Source organism: Eptesicus fuscus, chromosome 7 (assembly GCF_027574615.1).
Source record: "Eptesicus fuscus isolate TK198812 chromosome 7, DD_ASM_mEF_20220401, whole genome shotgun sequence".
Taxonomy (NCBI): Eukaryota; Metazoa; Chordata; class Mammalia; order Chiroptera; family Vespertilionidae; genus Eptesicus; species Eptesicus fuscus.
Window position 1 is genome coordinate 15,173,079 of NC_072479.1, and position 14,947 is coordinate 15,188,025.

Below are 14,947 nucleotides of genomic sequence, written 5' to 3' on the forward strand. Positions count from 1 at the left end.
TTACTCTCTCTCCTGGCCCCAGCCACTGGAGTCCAAAACTGGAGTTGACAATACACAGAATCCTGCAGAGAGCATCCCCACTGCCTGTGCTTTCCCAGCGACCCAGCGAACAAACCAGGGTTAACTTGGTAGGCTGTAAACGGAGGGGAAAGGGAAAGGGAAAGGGAAAATAAATGTGAGGTTTAAACTTAAATCTCTGAATCCTTTTGTTCATAACAGTAATATGAATAGCTACCGTTTATGAAGTTTTTAACTTTGTGTTAGTCCTTGGGAATAGCACTTAATGCATGACCTTATTTAATTCTGATAATGTTCTCCTGTCCTTGTCTCTGATCACCACACTAGAGCTCTGAAAAGTCTCCATTTCCTTACCCTCTTCCATAGGTGCACCGTGTAGTGGGGTTCTAAGGATTAGGTCAAAAATAAGAGGAGACTCATGAAAGATAATCGTGTGTCCAAATAAGGAAAGGGAGGAAAACTTCAATGAAGGGTATTTAATGTCAGAGAGAAGCTGTACATCTGGGGCAGAGATGAAGAGACCATGCCAGGCCAGCCGAGCCTGACCTAGCTACGCATCCTGTCGTTCATGGGGCCTCCGCTGATGGAGGACGTGACAGCAGCAGCATCACAAGGTTCCTCTCCCTGGTGGGAGCACAGTGCAATGTTCACTCAGTACGGTTACACACCCAGCTCTGTGCAGCTCAGGCACAAACATTCAGTCCATGTCCATGTCTTTCCTAACATGTCAGGCCAAATGGCCCCTTTCCTCCTGGTGCAGGGAACTTGTGGCAGGAGCTAGTGATCTGTGGCGGAAGAGTCATTCTCATTGGAAAGAGGCCGAGGGAGGTGCGGGTCCCATTGTAGTCCTGGGTCAGAGATGGCATCGGACTGCCCCTCACTTTCGCAGGTCTGCACACAGTGGAAAGGTAGGAAAGCGCTGGCCCTCTCACAGAACCCGTCAATATTCTGAGCAAGACCCTGCAGACTTCAAAGTCTAAGCTGAGCTCCTGCCGCCTTCCACGGGGCCTCTAGGCCCACAGGCTGGGGTTACAGGGCAGTCATGTACCCAACAGAGACTCCAGACTTCCAGACAAAGCCATCTCCTTCTACCCACCACCTCTCTCCTCAAGGCCATGGTGGACAGATAGCAAATATTCTCAAGTCCCTACATCCTGAGAGTCCCCCCTGGAGGGAGGGAAAAAGACCTTTGTCCCACCCACTGGGAGCTGAGAACCTGCCAAGTCCAGTCCTCAAAGACCTCTAGCATCTCTTAAATAAGCTTTTTCTTTCCATTCTCATCTTTTAATTATCACCCATCCATTCATTTGTACAAATATAAAATAGATTTATATAGATCTATATATATAATCTTCTGTGAGGCAGTGGAGAGGAGGCCAGGACGCGGTCCCGGCTATTTGCAGACGTGCTGGTCGACGACCTCCGTGCACTTCCTGCACTTGACGAAGCAGCACCAGTGGAACTTGCAGTGGCAGCGCTCCACCTGGACGCTCTTAAACTGGTCGTAGCCGCGGCCGCAGCACATGAGCTCGCAGCCGTCCATGCCCTCCGAGGTCTTGTTGCAGAGGCGGCCCTGGGTGCCCAGGGAGCCCGTGGTCTCGTTGCGCAGGCAGTAGTCGGGGCTGGGATCCACATACACCAGGTCCTCCGGGGTGGGCTGGTTGAAGCGGCTGTTGACCAGCTCCAGCTTGCCTTTGCGGGTGACGCGCATGGCAGCGGCGCTGTCGTACTTCTCCTTCAGCTGGTCCCCCACCTTGCGGAACTCGGCCAGCTGGAGCCAGCAGGTCTTGAGGCTGCAGGACCCAGAGACGCCGTGGCACTTGCAGGCTACGTCTGCCATCTTATACACAGCCTGCGGGGAGGAGAAAGAAGGAAATAAGGAGAGTCCGTGATGGAAGATGCCAAGAGGGTGGCTAGAGTGGCCACAGGCCAAGTATAGAAGAGGGCAGATGGCGGGGGGTAGGAGGGGGGAGAGTAGTCTTTCAATGTAAACAAAGACTTTTCCAGGACCCTACGTTGCTCAGATTGACAGCAAATAAAGGAGCGCTATGAAGAAACATGCCGGTGAGCATGCAGCAGTCTGACCCGTGACAAGGGTGGCAGGGGGCACTTGCTACTTTATCCATTTTTTATTACTTGAAATTTGTCACAATAAATGTGTCAGGAAAAAAAGGGATATTTCTATCTTGATCTCAAAGAAACAAATAAAAACCAACAAGATGTGTCCAGCTTCCGTATGATGTGGAGCACAAGTGAGAAAGCAGAATCCAGTCTTACAAACCTGTAACAGAAACTGCTGGCAGGCCCTGGCTAGCCAAAGCTTTCCCAGTCCTGCCACAGCTCCTAAGAATTCAATAGTCACCAACCCCAGAGAGTCATCGGGAGCCTCACCATAGACCACATCATGTCTGACACCCCTGGGAGAGGCAGTGACAGTGGAGGGAAGGCGGTGAGGCCGGCGCAGTGGAAGAGCAGGTCAGCAGAGGTCCATCTACAGCGGTGATTCATCTGAAATCAAATCCACCCTGGAAGTCACTGAACCACAACAATGGGGAGCGGATTTGAACTTGGGCTCTCCCAAATCAAAATGTAAAAGCAAAAGTAGACCAGAAAGCTGCTTACAAAGTGCTTTCCGATGAAACCATACTGATGCATTGTGTTAAACCGCCCTGGCAGCAGGCCCAGGTTGCAGATGGCAGGATAAAAATGCAAGCCCACTGCAGAACATTTTCCTCTGCCACAGCTATTGTCACCAACTAAGTAAGGACTCATTTTTGAAGAGTTTTTCTCAGATTTCTTTTCAAGAGGCCCCAGGCTATGTCTTTATTCAGTACTATGTAGAGACCATTGCAGGTACAAGAAACAACTTACCCATCAACATATTACTATCGTCCAAACTCTTCCTGATCTTTTTTTCTGGTATGGAATTATTCCCACTATTTTATAACGGAAAAATTGAAGTTCTAGAAAGCCTCAGTAACCTGTTCAGGGCCACCCAGAAGGGACTCAGAATGTCTAGCACTTCTGCACTCCAGTCTTGGGGCTTAAAAACAGCTTAGGGTGAAGAAGGCAGGCAGGCTCCGCCCCAAGGCTTAAGGCAGCCGCACTTGGCTGGCAGCTCCAGGCCCAAGGCATAAAGGAACCAATACCCCATTCCAACAGGCACTTCAAAGACAGGGCCTGCAATTACCCTTCTGGCACAAATCCCCAGGTCTGAGCCGGAGTCTGACATTCCTCTGGAAATGGTCCTCAGACAGGGATGTCAGGCATCTGGCACTGCTGGAAGGAGGAAGCATTAAGGGCCTAAAACTGTGTACCTTGCTGCTAAGTGACTAAGGAAACAGGATAAGCATCTGCACTGGGAACAAACACTTAGTGAGATTTGGAGAAAAAGAGTCAAAGTAAGACCTCAAAGAGTAAGGATAGGAATTTTAGTAAAACAAATTCAAGAGAAAGAATATCACTGATCCTAACTATTTAGACATTCATTCCATCCTTCCCCTAGAAAGCAAGACATTGTAGAGACATACTATTTGTATTTTAAAATATTTTACTATTGATAATATATAAGTTCCTCTTGTAGGAGAATGGCGGTGGGGGGGGGGGAGAATCCCAATTTTTGGCCCCCCCTAACTGAAAAAGCAATAAAATGTTTTAAAAAAATGTTTTTAGTTCTATATCTTGCCCCTGGCAAAGCCCTCTTTAAATCCTTCACTTCTACCTGACTGAGCATGGTAAAGACAGGAATGTCACAAAGATTAGGCAGCTTTTATCTGGAAAATGCTTGGAAGCCCTTGAGTAACAAGGCAGTATCAACCCACTGCTCTTGCTATCAATATCTAAAATGGAGTTACTAGAGAATCTTAAAGGGCAAGAGAAATTTCTTGCAAATATTCCCAAGATTTACTCTGGGGTCAAGATGTCAAATCCTAGATATTCTGTGTTTGTTTGTTTGTTTTCATTTGTTTGTTTGTTTTAATCCGGTTGAAAAGTCCTGGCCCGCATGGCCGGTGAGTGTTGCTCCACTCACCAAAGGGTTACGGGTTCGATTCCTGGTTACAGGCATGTACCTGGGTTGCGGGCTCCCCACACGCGGGAGTCAATCAGTCGATGTGTCTCTCTCACATCGATGTTTTCTCTCTTTCTCTCCCTCTCTCTCCCTCCTTCCCTCCCTTTCACTCTTTCTGAAAAGCAATGGAAAAAATATACTCAGGTGAGGATTAACAACAACAACAAAAATCCGGTTGTGAAATACTTGTTCAGGGAATTTTCCATCCCTGCCACCATTTAATCCTTCCTGTGGACCTTCTTTTTTCTTCTTCTTTGGTTAATCCTCATCGGAGGATATTTTCCCATTGATTTTAAATATATATATATATTTTATTGATTTCAGAGAGGAAGGAAGAGGGAGAGAGAGATAGTGAATCATTGATCAGCTGCCTCCTGCACACCCCCTACTGGGGATCAAGCCTGAAACCTGGGCAAGTGGCCAGGACCTTTCAGTCTGCAGGTTGATGCTCTATCCACTGAGCCAAACCAGCTAGGGCCGTTGATTTTTAGAGAGGGTAGAAGGGAGGGACAGAGAGAGAAAGAGAGAAACATTGATGTGAGAAAGACACATCTATTGGTTGTCTCCTGCATGTGGGGCGCCGGAATCAAACCTGGGGCTCCTTGGTGCTCCGGCCAACCCTCTAACCACTGAGGCACACTGGCCAGGGCCTTTGGAACTTTTTTATGTACCGGTAGGTGTGAGGAGGTGGAAGATGAATAACTTTGGCCTCAGATGATGAATAATGGCTGAGGCCTATTCCTTGAGAAAAGGGTGAAAAATGGACAAGAATTCCCAACCTGGGGGATCCAAGATGGTGGCAGAGTAGGTGGATGTCACATTCACCTCCTCCCAGGACCAAACTGGGATTACAACCAGAATATAGAGCAAGAAACCTGAGTCACCAACTGAAGACAAGCTGAAGAGAAGTCTTACAACAAGGATTGCAGCAGAGGCCACAGGGAGACTGGTAGAAAGGGCAGAGATGTGAAAAGGGCTGGCCCCACTGCCACGGGCAGTGGCTGAGATTTGAGAGGGATATCTAGGCTTTGGGGAGTTCCCCTGAGAAGCATGAGGTCTCAGTCCCAAGCCATGCTCCCCAGCCCAGAGCACTGGACTGGGAAGAGGTGCCCATATCACACTGGCTGTGAAAATCAGCGGGGATTCTGTCTGCCAGGGAGAGATGGGAGTCTGCTAGAGACACAGGCACCCTCTTAAAGGGCCAAAGCACCAAATCTCATTGACAGACATGTACCCTGGGCTCCAGCAGAGGGAGGGTGGAGCAGACTAGAGTTGTGTGAGGAGAGACTGGGATTTGTGGCTCTGGGGAGGGAGCTAAAGGGACAGGATTCCTGTGCTGAGTCCCCCTCCCACACTATAGACGCCATCTTTCTTGGATGGAGCACTCCCCGCCGTACAACATCAGCCTAGGGAAAAGCAACAGCTCCACCCTTTGGAATCCCTCTCACCCTACCCTGGAGAGCTTGTGCCATGCTGAGGAGTCGGCTGCCTGACCTGGGGTGTAGAGATCAAGCAGACTCAGGGGGCGTCAATGACTAAGTTCTATGGCTTTGAGTGGGGGCCATTCCCACTACTTTCCCATGAACCTGACTGGTGCCACCCCCTCATGGGAGATCCACTAGCCCCACTCTCTGGACTTGTGGCAGCCCCCACCCTCCAGACTCCTGGTGGCTCAACTCTGCCAAGATCTGGGTAGAATCCAGGACTGACTGAGTTGTGTAACTCTGGGTCAGGAGGCCACCTTCCCCCTGCCCCCCAACCCCCGCACCTACCCCCAAGCCTGACTGGCACCTCCCCCTCATGGAGATCAACTAACCCCACCCTCCTGATTCCCAGTGGCCCCCGAGGCTGATCGGGTTCCTGGCAGAATATGGGACAGACTGAGTTGTATGGCTCTAGGACAGGGGCCATTTTCCCCTCGCATGCATGACCAGTGCAGAGCTCTCCATTCACGCAGCCCAATTTTGATGTGGTCGGGCCTGATAAACTCTACTGGCCTCACCCTGACGACCCTGAGACCGCACCACATAGGTGTGCCAGCACCCAGTAGGTGACAGCTGGACTTGGTATAGCCTGGGACATTTGCTGAGTGGACTCAGACCCAGCAGGCACTGAGTTTGAACCTGTAATATCTGGTGAACACCACTTGCCCCTACTTGGTGACTCATTGAGAACCTACCTCATGGAACTCAAGTACTGCCAGAGGCTCTTTCAGGACTGAGACTAACAGGCAGCTGGCAGGAACAGGCAGACAGAAGTAGATCTCACGGTGCCTTGGGACTTTGCTGACCTGCCCCCAGCCCAGTGCTCATAAAAGCTGGACTTGGTGGGCAGCTTGGTCCTTCCCACAAACACACAGGCCAAGCAGAGGTAGCTACAAACTATGGGTTGCTGGATAACTTCAAACAGGTTGCTCAGGACCAGTCACAGGCAGTGTCTGATATTGGCCTGCACCAGAGTCCCTCCCAAGAGGCCCAGAACCAACACACCCAGTGGCCAGCTTCAGACAACATCAGAGCAGGAACCAATTAGCTTCACAAGTGGCATATCCAAAGGGAGATCTCAGAAGGCGCCAGACCCTGCTGAGGTGAATTCTGCTCCATGTGGTCAGCATCTGCACAGCAGCTTGTACACTGTGTTTGGGATTGATCCTTACAGTGAGCTAGCCTGAGGGTTTACCCCATGCGTGAATAGGCCAATAGCAATCAAGACTCAATTTAAACAGGAGGGTCCACATAACCCATACAAGGAACATTCCTAGGACACCCAGTGCAGATGATCAAGGTGACTGTATCACTGGGTCCCACAAAACTCTTATTACATAAGGCCACCCTACCAAGACTGGGAATCATAGCAGTCACAATTTCTATGTAACTAATACATAGAAACAAACACAAACAGGCAGCCAACCTGGGGAGATAAAAAAAAAAAATGCCACAAATGAAAGCACAGAAAAGACCTTAAAGAAATGGAGGCAAGCAATTCATCAGATATAGAGTTCAAAAATAATTGTTATAAGAATGCTCAAAGAATTTAGTGAGAACTACTACAGCATGAAAAAGGACATAGAAACAATAAAAAAGAACCAGTCAAAAATGAAGAATACACTTGAAGAAATAAATAGTAGGTTGGGTGAAGCAGATGATTAAATCAGTGATTTGGAAGACAAAATAAATATAAACAACAATACCCAGTCAGAGGAGTAAAAAGAAAAAAGAACTTTAATAAATGAGGATAGGTTAAGGGACTTTGGGGACAACATGAAGTGTAACAACATCTGCATCACAGGGGTATGAGAAGAAGTGAGAGAACAAGGGATCAAGAACCTACTGATCAAGAACTTCCCTAACCTGGTGAAGGAAAATGACACGCAAGTCCAGAAAGCTCAGAGAGTTCTAAACATAAACAAGATGGACCCAAACCAAGACACAACATAATTAAAATGGCAAAGGTTAAAGACAAAGAGAGAATCTTAAAAGCAGCAAGAGAAAGACAGTTATCTACAAGGGACATCTCATAAGACCTTCAGCTGATTTCTCAACAGAAACATTTCAAGCCAGAAAGTATGGACATGAAATATTCAAAGTGATGAAAAGCAAGGACCTACAACCAATGCTACTTTATTCATCAAGGCTATCATTTAAAATTGAAGGAGAAATAAAGAACTACCCAGACAAAAAAAGCTAAAGGAGTTTGTTACCACCAAACCAGTATTACAGAATGTGTTAAAGGGTCTTCTTTAAGAAGAACACACACACACACACACACACACACACACACACACACACACCAAGGAACATAGTTAAAAGAATAAAATGGCAATAAAAATGTACCTATCAATAATCATTTACCCTGGCCAGTATGGCTCAGTGGTTGAGCATCAGCTTATGAACCAAGAGATCACAGTTTGATTCCGGTCAGGGCACATGCTTGGGTTGTTGGCTCAATCCCCATAGGGGACATGCAGGAAGTGGTTGATCAATGATTCTCTCTCATCATTGATGTTTCTATCTCTCTCTCTCCCTCTCCCTTCCTCTCTGAAATCAATAAAGATATATTTACAAAAATAACACTAATCATTTTAAATATAAACGCTTAAATATTCCAATCAAAAGACACAGGGGAACTGAATGAACAAGAAAACAAGACCAGTATATATGCTGTCTACAAAAGACACACATCAGAACAAAAGACACATGATACATACAGACTAAAAGTAAATAGATGGAAAAAGATATTTCGTGCAAATGGAAAGGAAAAAGAAGCTGGGGTAGCAATACTTATATCTGACAAAATAGACTTTAAAACAAAGGCTATAGTAAGAGACAAAGAAGGAGACTACATAATGATAAAGGGAACAATCCAACAAGAGGATACAACCCTTGTGAACATTTATGCACCCAACATAGGAGCACCTCAGTGTATAAAGCAAATCACCTGTTCCAGTGGTTGAACATTGACCCATGAACCAAGAGGCTACCCATTCAACTCTAGGTCAGGCACAACCTCCAGTATGGGACATGCAGGAGGCAGCTGATTGATGATGTTTCTCTCTCATTGATAGACAGTAATACAGTCATACTAAGGGATTTTTAATACCCTACTGACATCAAAAAATGAACAAGGAAACAGTGGCCTTAAATGACACACTATATCAGATAGATTTATTTATATCTTCAGTGCATTTCACCCAAAGCAACAGAATATACATTATTTTCAAGTGTACATGGAACATTTTCTAGCATAGACACGAAACAAACCTCAATAAATTTAAGAAGATTGAAATAATATCAAGCATCTTCTCTGACCAAAATGGTATAAAACTAGAAATCAATCACAAGATAAAACTAGAAAACACACAAAGACATGGAGACTAAATAACATATCAGTAAACAACAAATGGGTTAATAATGAGATTAAGAAAGAAATCCAAAGATACTGTGAAACAAATGAAAATCTATGGGACATAGCAAAAGCAGTCCTAAGAGAAAAATTCATAGCATTACATGCCTACCTCAAGAAACAAGAAAAATCTCAAATAAAGAATCTAACATTACACTTAAAAGAACTAGAAAAAGAACAATAAACAAAGCCAAAGTGAGTAGAAGAAAGGAAATACCAAAGATCAGAGCAGAAACAAACAAAATAGAGTCTAAAAAAGCAATATAAAAGATCAATGAAACCAAGAGCTGGTTCTTTGCAAAGATAAACAAGATCTACAAACCTTTAACCAGATGCATCAATTTAAAAAGAGAAGAGAGAACCTAAATAAATAATATTAGAAGTGAAAGAGGAGAAGTAACAACTGACTCCACAGAAATACAAGTGATTGTAAGAAAATATATGCCAACAAATTGGACAATTTAGATAAAATGGATAAATTCCTAGAAACATATAATCTTCTAGAAGTAAATCAGGAAGAATCAGAAAATCTGAATAGACAGATTACAAGTAGTGAAATTGAAGCAGTAATAATAATTTTTAAAAAAAAAAGACTCACAACAAACAAAAGTCCTGGACTGTATGGCTTCACAGGTGAATATTACCAAACATTCAAAGATGAATTAACATCTATACTCCTCAAACTATTACAAAAAATTCGAAAGAAAGGAAGACTCCCAAGCTCATTTTATGAGGCCAGCATCATCTATACTATTAAAGGGTAATATGCAAATTGGTCAGGACACCCTCACAGTAATGACTGAACAGAAGGCTGCGTGGGGCGACCAGGCCGGCAGGAGGTGCAGTTGGGGGCGACCAGGCCGGCAGGAGGTGCAGTTGGGGGCGACCAGGCAGGCAGAGGGGGGCAGTGAGGGACAACCAGGCCAGCAGGGGGGGCAGTTGGGGGTGACCAGGCTGGCTGGGGGGGCAGTTGGGGACGACCAGGCTGGTGGGGGGGGCCTGTTGGAGGTGGCCAGGCCAGCAGGATGGCAGTTGGGGGTGACCAGGCTGGAAGGGGGGGCAGTGAGGGACAACCAGGCCAGCAGGGGGGGCAGTTGGGGGTGACCAGGCTGGCTGGGGGGGCAGTGAGGGGCTACCAGGCTGGCGGGGGGGGGGGCAGTTAGGGGCAATCAGGCCGGCAGGCAGAGGCAGTTAGAGGTGATCAGGCTGGCAGGGGGGGCAGTTAGGTGTGATAAGGCAGGCAGGCAGGTGAGCAGTTAGGAGCCAGCGGTCCCGGATTGTGAGAGAGATGTCCGACTGCCGGTTGGACATCTCCCCAAGAGGTCCCGGATTGGAGAGGGTGCAGGCTGGGCTGAGGGGACCGCCCCCCCATGTACGAATTTCGTGCACTGGGCCTCTAGTCCTATATAACAAAGAGCTAATATGCTAATTAGGCCAGAAAGCGGAACGACCAGTGCGTGGGGGGCAGGGCCGTGAGGCAGCTGTGGTTGCGAGGGCCTATGCTTGCACAAATTTCGTGCATCAGGCCTCTAGTCCTAATTATAAAACCAGATAAAGACACTACAAAGAATGAAAATTATAGGCCAATATCCCTGATGAACATAGACGCTAAAATCCTCAACAAAAATATTAGCACACCAGATCCAGCAATATATCAAGTGGAATTTATTCTAGGGATACAAAGTTGGCATAATATCTGCAAATCAATAAATGTTACAAAACATAAACAAAATAAAAGATAAAAATCACATGATCATACCAATAGATGCAGAAAAAGTCTTTGATAAAATTCAGCATACATTTACGATAAAAACTCTCAGAAAAGTAGAAACAGAGGAAACATATCTCAACATAATAAAGGCCATATATGACAAACCCATAGCCAACATCATACTCAATGGGCAAAAACTAAAACCATTTCCCCTTAAACAGGATCAAGACAGGGATGTCTGCTTTCACCACTCTTATTCAAAACAGTACAGGAAGTCCTAGCCACAGTGATCAGATTAGAAGAAATAAAAGACATCCAAATTGGAAAGGAAAAAGTAAAACTGTCATTAGTTGCAGATGACATGTTAAAGATTCCACCAAAATACTACCACAACTGAAAACTGAATTCAGTGAAGTGGCAGGACACCAAATAAACATCCAGAAATAAGCTGCATTTTTATACACCAGTAATGAACTATCAGAAAAGGAAACTAAGTGTGTTCTCCCTCCTGGGAGCATGCCCATGCCTTTCCCTGCTCCCTCTGCATCCTCCACATGCGTGCCTCTCCTAAACTCTAAGGGACCCTACAGACTTGCAACCAGGAGAGCAATGGGCATTGCAGCTCACTCAGGGCTAACCCCTGAACCTATCTTCAAGGCCCCATTTTCTCTGACTTCACACTGAGATGACAGCAGCCTCCACTTGGCTCACTTCTTTCACTGTGACTTATTGATCAGTGAGCCAAAGCAACCCCATCTAGGCTCTTTCCTGTTGCTTCTTCTATCCTAAGCCTTTCCTTGTTTCACTGTCCCTAACTTTAACCCTTTGCACTCACTTGCTTTTTTCTCAATTCCTTTATTCTAATGCTAACCGTGTCGAGTGACACTCGACATCCGAGTGCAAAAGGTTAATAAATATATTATCAAATTTTTTTTAAATGAAATTAAGAGAACTATCCATTTACAATTGCATTTAAAAAATCTAGGAATACATTTAACCAAATGATGTAAAAGACCTGTACTCAGAAAATTATGACACTGAAGAAAAAAGTTGAAGAAAATAAAAAATAGGTGGAAGCATATTGTGTGCTCATGGATAGGAAGAATTAACACCATTAAAATGTCTATACTATCAAAAGCAATATGTAGGTTCAACACAATTCCTATCAAAATATCAAAAGCATATTTCACAGAACTAGAACAAATATTCCAAAATTCTATATGGAACCACAAAAGAATAGCCACAACAATCTTAAGAAGAAAGAACAAAGTTGGAGGAATGATGCTATCTGATATCAAACTATACTACAAGGCCATAGTAATCAAAATAGCATGGTACTGGCATAAAAACAGAATAAAAAGCTCAGAAACAACCCCATGCCTTTATGCTCAATTAATATTTGACAAAGGAGGCAACATATACAATGGGGTAAAGATAGTCTATTCAATAAATTGTGTTGGGAAAATTGGACAGATATGTGCAAAAAAAAAAAAAAAGAAAGAAAAGAAACTAGACCACCTTCTTACACCATACATAAGAATAAACTCGAAATGGATTAAAAGACTTAAATATTAGACTAAAAATAATAAGAATCCTAGAAGAAAACATAGGCAGTAAAATCTCAGGCAGTAAAATTTCTTGTTGCAAGATGGTTTCTGATATATCCCCTCAATCAAGGGAAATGAAGGAAAAAATAAATGGGACAACATCAAACTAAAACATTTTTGCACAGCAAGGAAACATCAACAAAATGAAAAGACAACCCACTGAATGAGAGCACATAATTGCCAATAACACATCTGATAAGGAGTTAATATCAAAAATTTATAAAGAACTTAAATCATAAAACCAAAAAAACAAATAATCCAATAAAAAAAATGAGCAAAGGACCTGCATAGACACTTCTCTGAAGAGGACATACAGATGGCCAATATACACATGAAAAGATGCTTAATGTCACTGATCAACAGAGAAATGCAAATTAAAACAACAATGAGATATTACCTCACACCTGTCAGAATGGGTATCCTATCTAATAAAGAGGTAATATGCAAATTGACCATCACTCCAACACACAAGATGGCCACCCCCATGTGGACACAAGATGGCCACCACAAGATGGCCAGCAGGGGAGGGCAGTTGTGGGTGATCAGGCCAGCAGAAGAGGGCAGTTGGGGGCGATCAGACCTGCAGGGGAGGGCAGTAGTGGGCGATCAGGCCGGCAGAGGAGGGAAGTTGGGGGCGACTGGGCCTGCAGGGAAGGGCAGTTGAGGGGGACCCAGGCCTGCAGGGGAGAGCAGTTGGGGGTGACCAGGCCTGCAGGGGAGGGCAGTTAGGGGCGACCAGGCCTGCAGAGGAGGACAGTTGGGGGGGACCCAGGCCTGCAGGGGAGGGCAGTTGGGGGCAACCAGGCCTGCAGAGGAGGACAGTTGGGGGGGGACCCAGGCCTGCAGGGGAGGGCAGTTGGGGGAGGGGGACCAGGCCTGCAGGGGAGGGTAGTTAGGGGCAACCAGGCTAGCAAAGGAGGGCAGTTAGGGGCAATTGGGCTGGCAGGGGAGTGGTTAAGGGGTGATCAGGCTGGCAGGCAGAAGCAGTTAGGGGCAATCAGACAGGCAAGTGGTTGGGAGCCAGCAGTCCTGGATTGTGAGAGGGATCCCAGATTGGAGAGGGTGCAGGCTGGGCTGAGGGACACACACCCCCTGCACGAATTTCGTGCACCAGGCCTCTAGTCATCAATAAATCAACAAGCAACAAGTAGTGGTGAGGATATGGGAAAAAAGGAACCCATGTGCACTATTGCTGGGAATGTAGATTGATACAGCAACTGTGGAAAGCAGTATGGAGTTAACTCAAAAAATTAAACCTGGAATTTTCTTACCCAGGGATTCCACTTCTGGGAATATATCTGAAGAAATCTAAAACATTAATTTGAAAGAATATATGCACCCCATATGTTCATTGCAGCATTATTTACAACAAGAGGCCTGATGCATGAAATTTGTGCAAGAGTAGGCCTTCTTTCCCCCGGCTGCCGGCACCGGCTTCCCTCTGGCATCCGGGACCCGGGCTTCCCTCCGGCACCCAACACCCGGACTTCCCTCTGGACACTGGCAGGCACCCGGGACCTGGCTTCCCTTGCAGCCCCGGCTTTGTCTGGAAGGTCATCTGGAAGGACGTCCGGAAGGACATCTGTTCTGATTAGCACATTATGCTTTTATTATTATAGATAGCCAAGATTTGGAAGCAGCCCAAGTGTCCATCAGTAGATGAGTGGACAAAAAAGCTGTGGTACATTTATACAATGGAATACTACTCGGCCATAAAAAAGAAGGAAACCCTTACCCTTTGGGACAGCATGGATGGATCAGGAGAGCATTATGCCAAGTGAAATAAGCCACTCAGAGAATTACAAGTACCATATAATTTCACTCATAAGTGGAATCTAATGAACAAAATAAGCTAACAAACAAAATAAAAACAGACTCATTGATAGAGAACAGAATAACAGCTGCCAGTGGAAAGGGGGGTGCAGGGTGGGTGTAAAAGGTGAAGGATTAACGGGGGGAAAAAACATCATATGGATTAAAAATGGTGGCGGAGTAAGTGGATGCTACACAGACACTCTCCCAGGACCAAACTGGAACTACAACTAAAATACAAAAAAAAAAAAACACCCTGAAAAATAAACTGCAGGCTAGCTAGAGAGAACCCTGGTAACCAAAGATAGAAAATGGGGACGGCATAGAGACTGGTAGGAAGGGTGAAGGCCTGAAAGGGCTGGAAGGACTCCCACAGACAGCAGCTGAGGGTCTGGAGAGCTATCTCGGCTGTAGGGGGTTGCCACTGAGAATTCTGGGGTCTATTCCCCAAGCTGCCCGCCCCCCGCCCCCAGCAGAGAGCACCAGAACTGAGAAAGGTGCACACATAACATTTGGCTGTGAAAAGCAGCAGGGTTGCTATCTGCCAGGGAAAGGCGGCTGGAAATGCAGGCACCCTCTTAGAGTGCCAATGCACAAAATTCCATGAGCAATCACTCCCCTTGTGTCTGGCAGAGGGAGGGCAGAGTGGATGGGAGTAGTGTGAACAGAAGCCAGGGTTGGGGGCTCTGGGGTTACAGATCAGAATGCAGACACCCCAGTTTCCTGCTCTGCGTGCTGCGGAGGTCATCTTTCTCAGGCAGACCTCTGCTATCTAGGAGATGTTTGCCTGGGGGGAAGACAGTTGACCAACCCTATTGGAAAAGATCT

The 14,947-nt window shown here is 45.8% G+C and overlaps 1 protein-coding gene across 1 annotated transcript in view; it reads right to left on the reverse strand.

Annotated features, from left to right (window-relative positions):
- Window positions 1–389: 389 nt before the first annotated feature.
- Window positions 390–14,947, reverse strand: part of WNT5B (Wnt family member 5B) — a 147,570-nt gene continuing 133,012 nt past the window's right edge. The window contains exon 5 of the mRNA XM_054718762.1: window positions 390–1,870. Coding sequence (XP_054574737.1) covers window positions 1,412–1,870 — 459 coding nt within the window. The 3' untranslated portion in view covers window positions 390–1,411. The remainder of the gene's footprint in view (window positions 1,871–14,947) is intronic.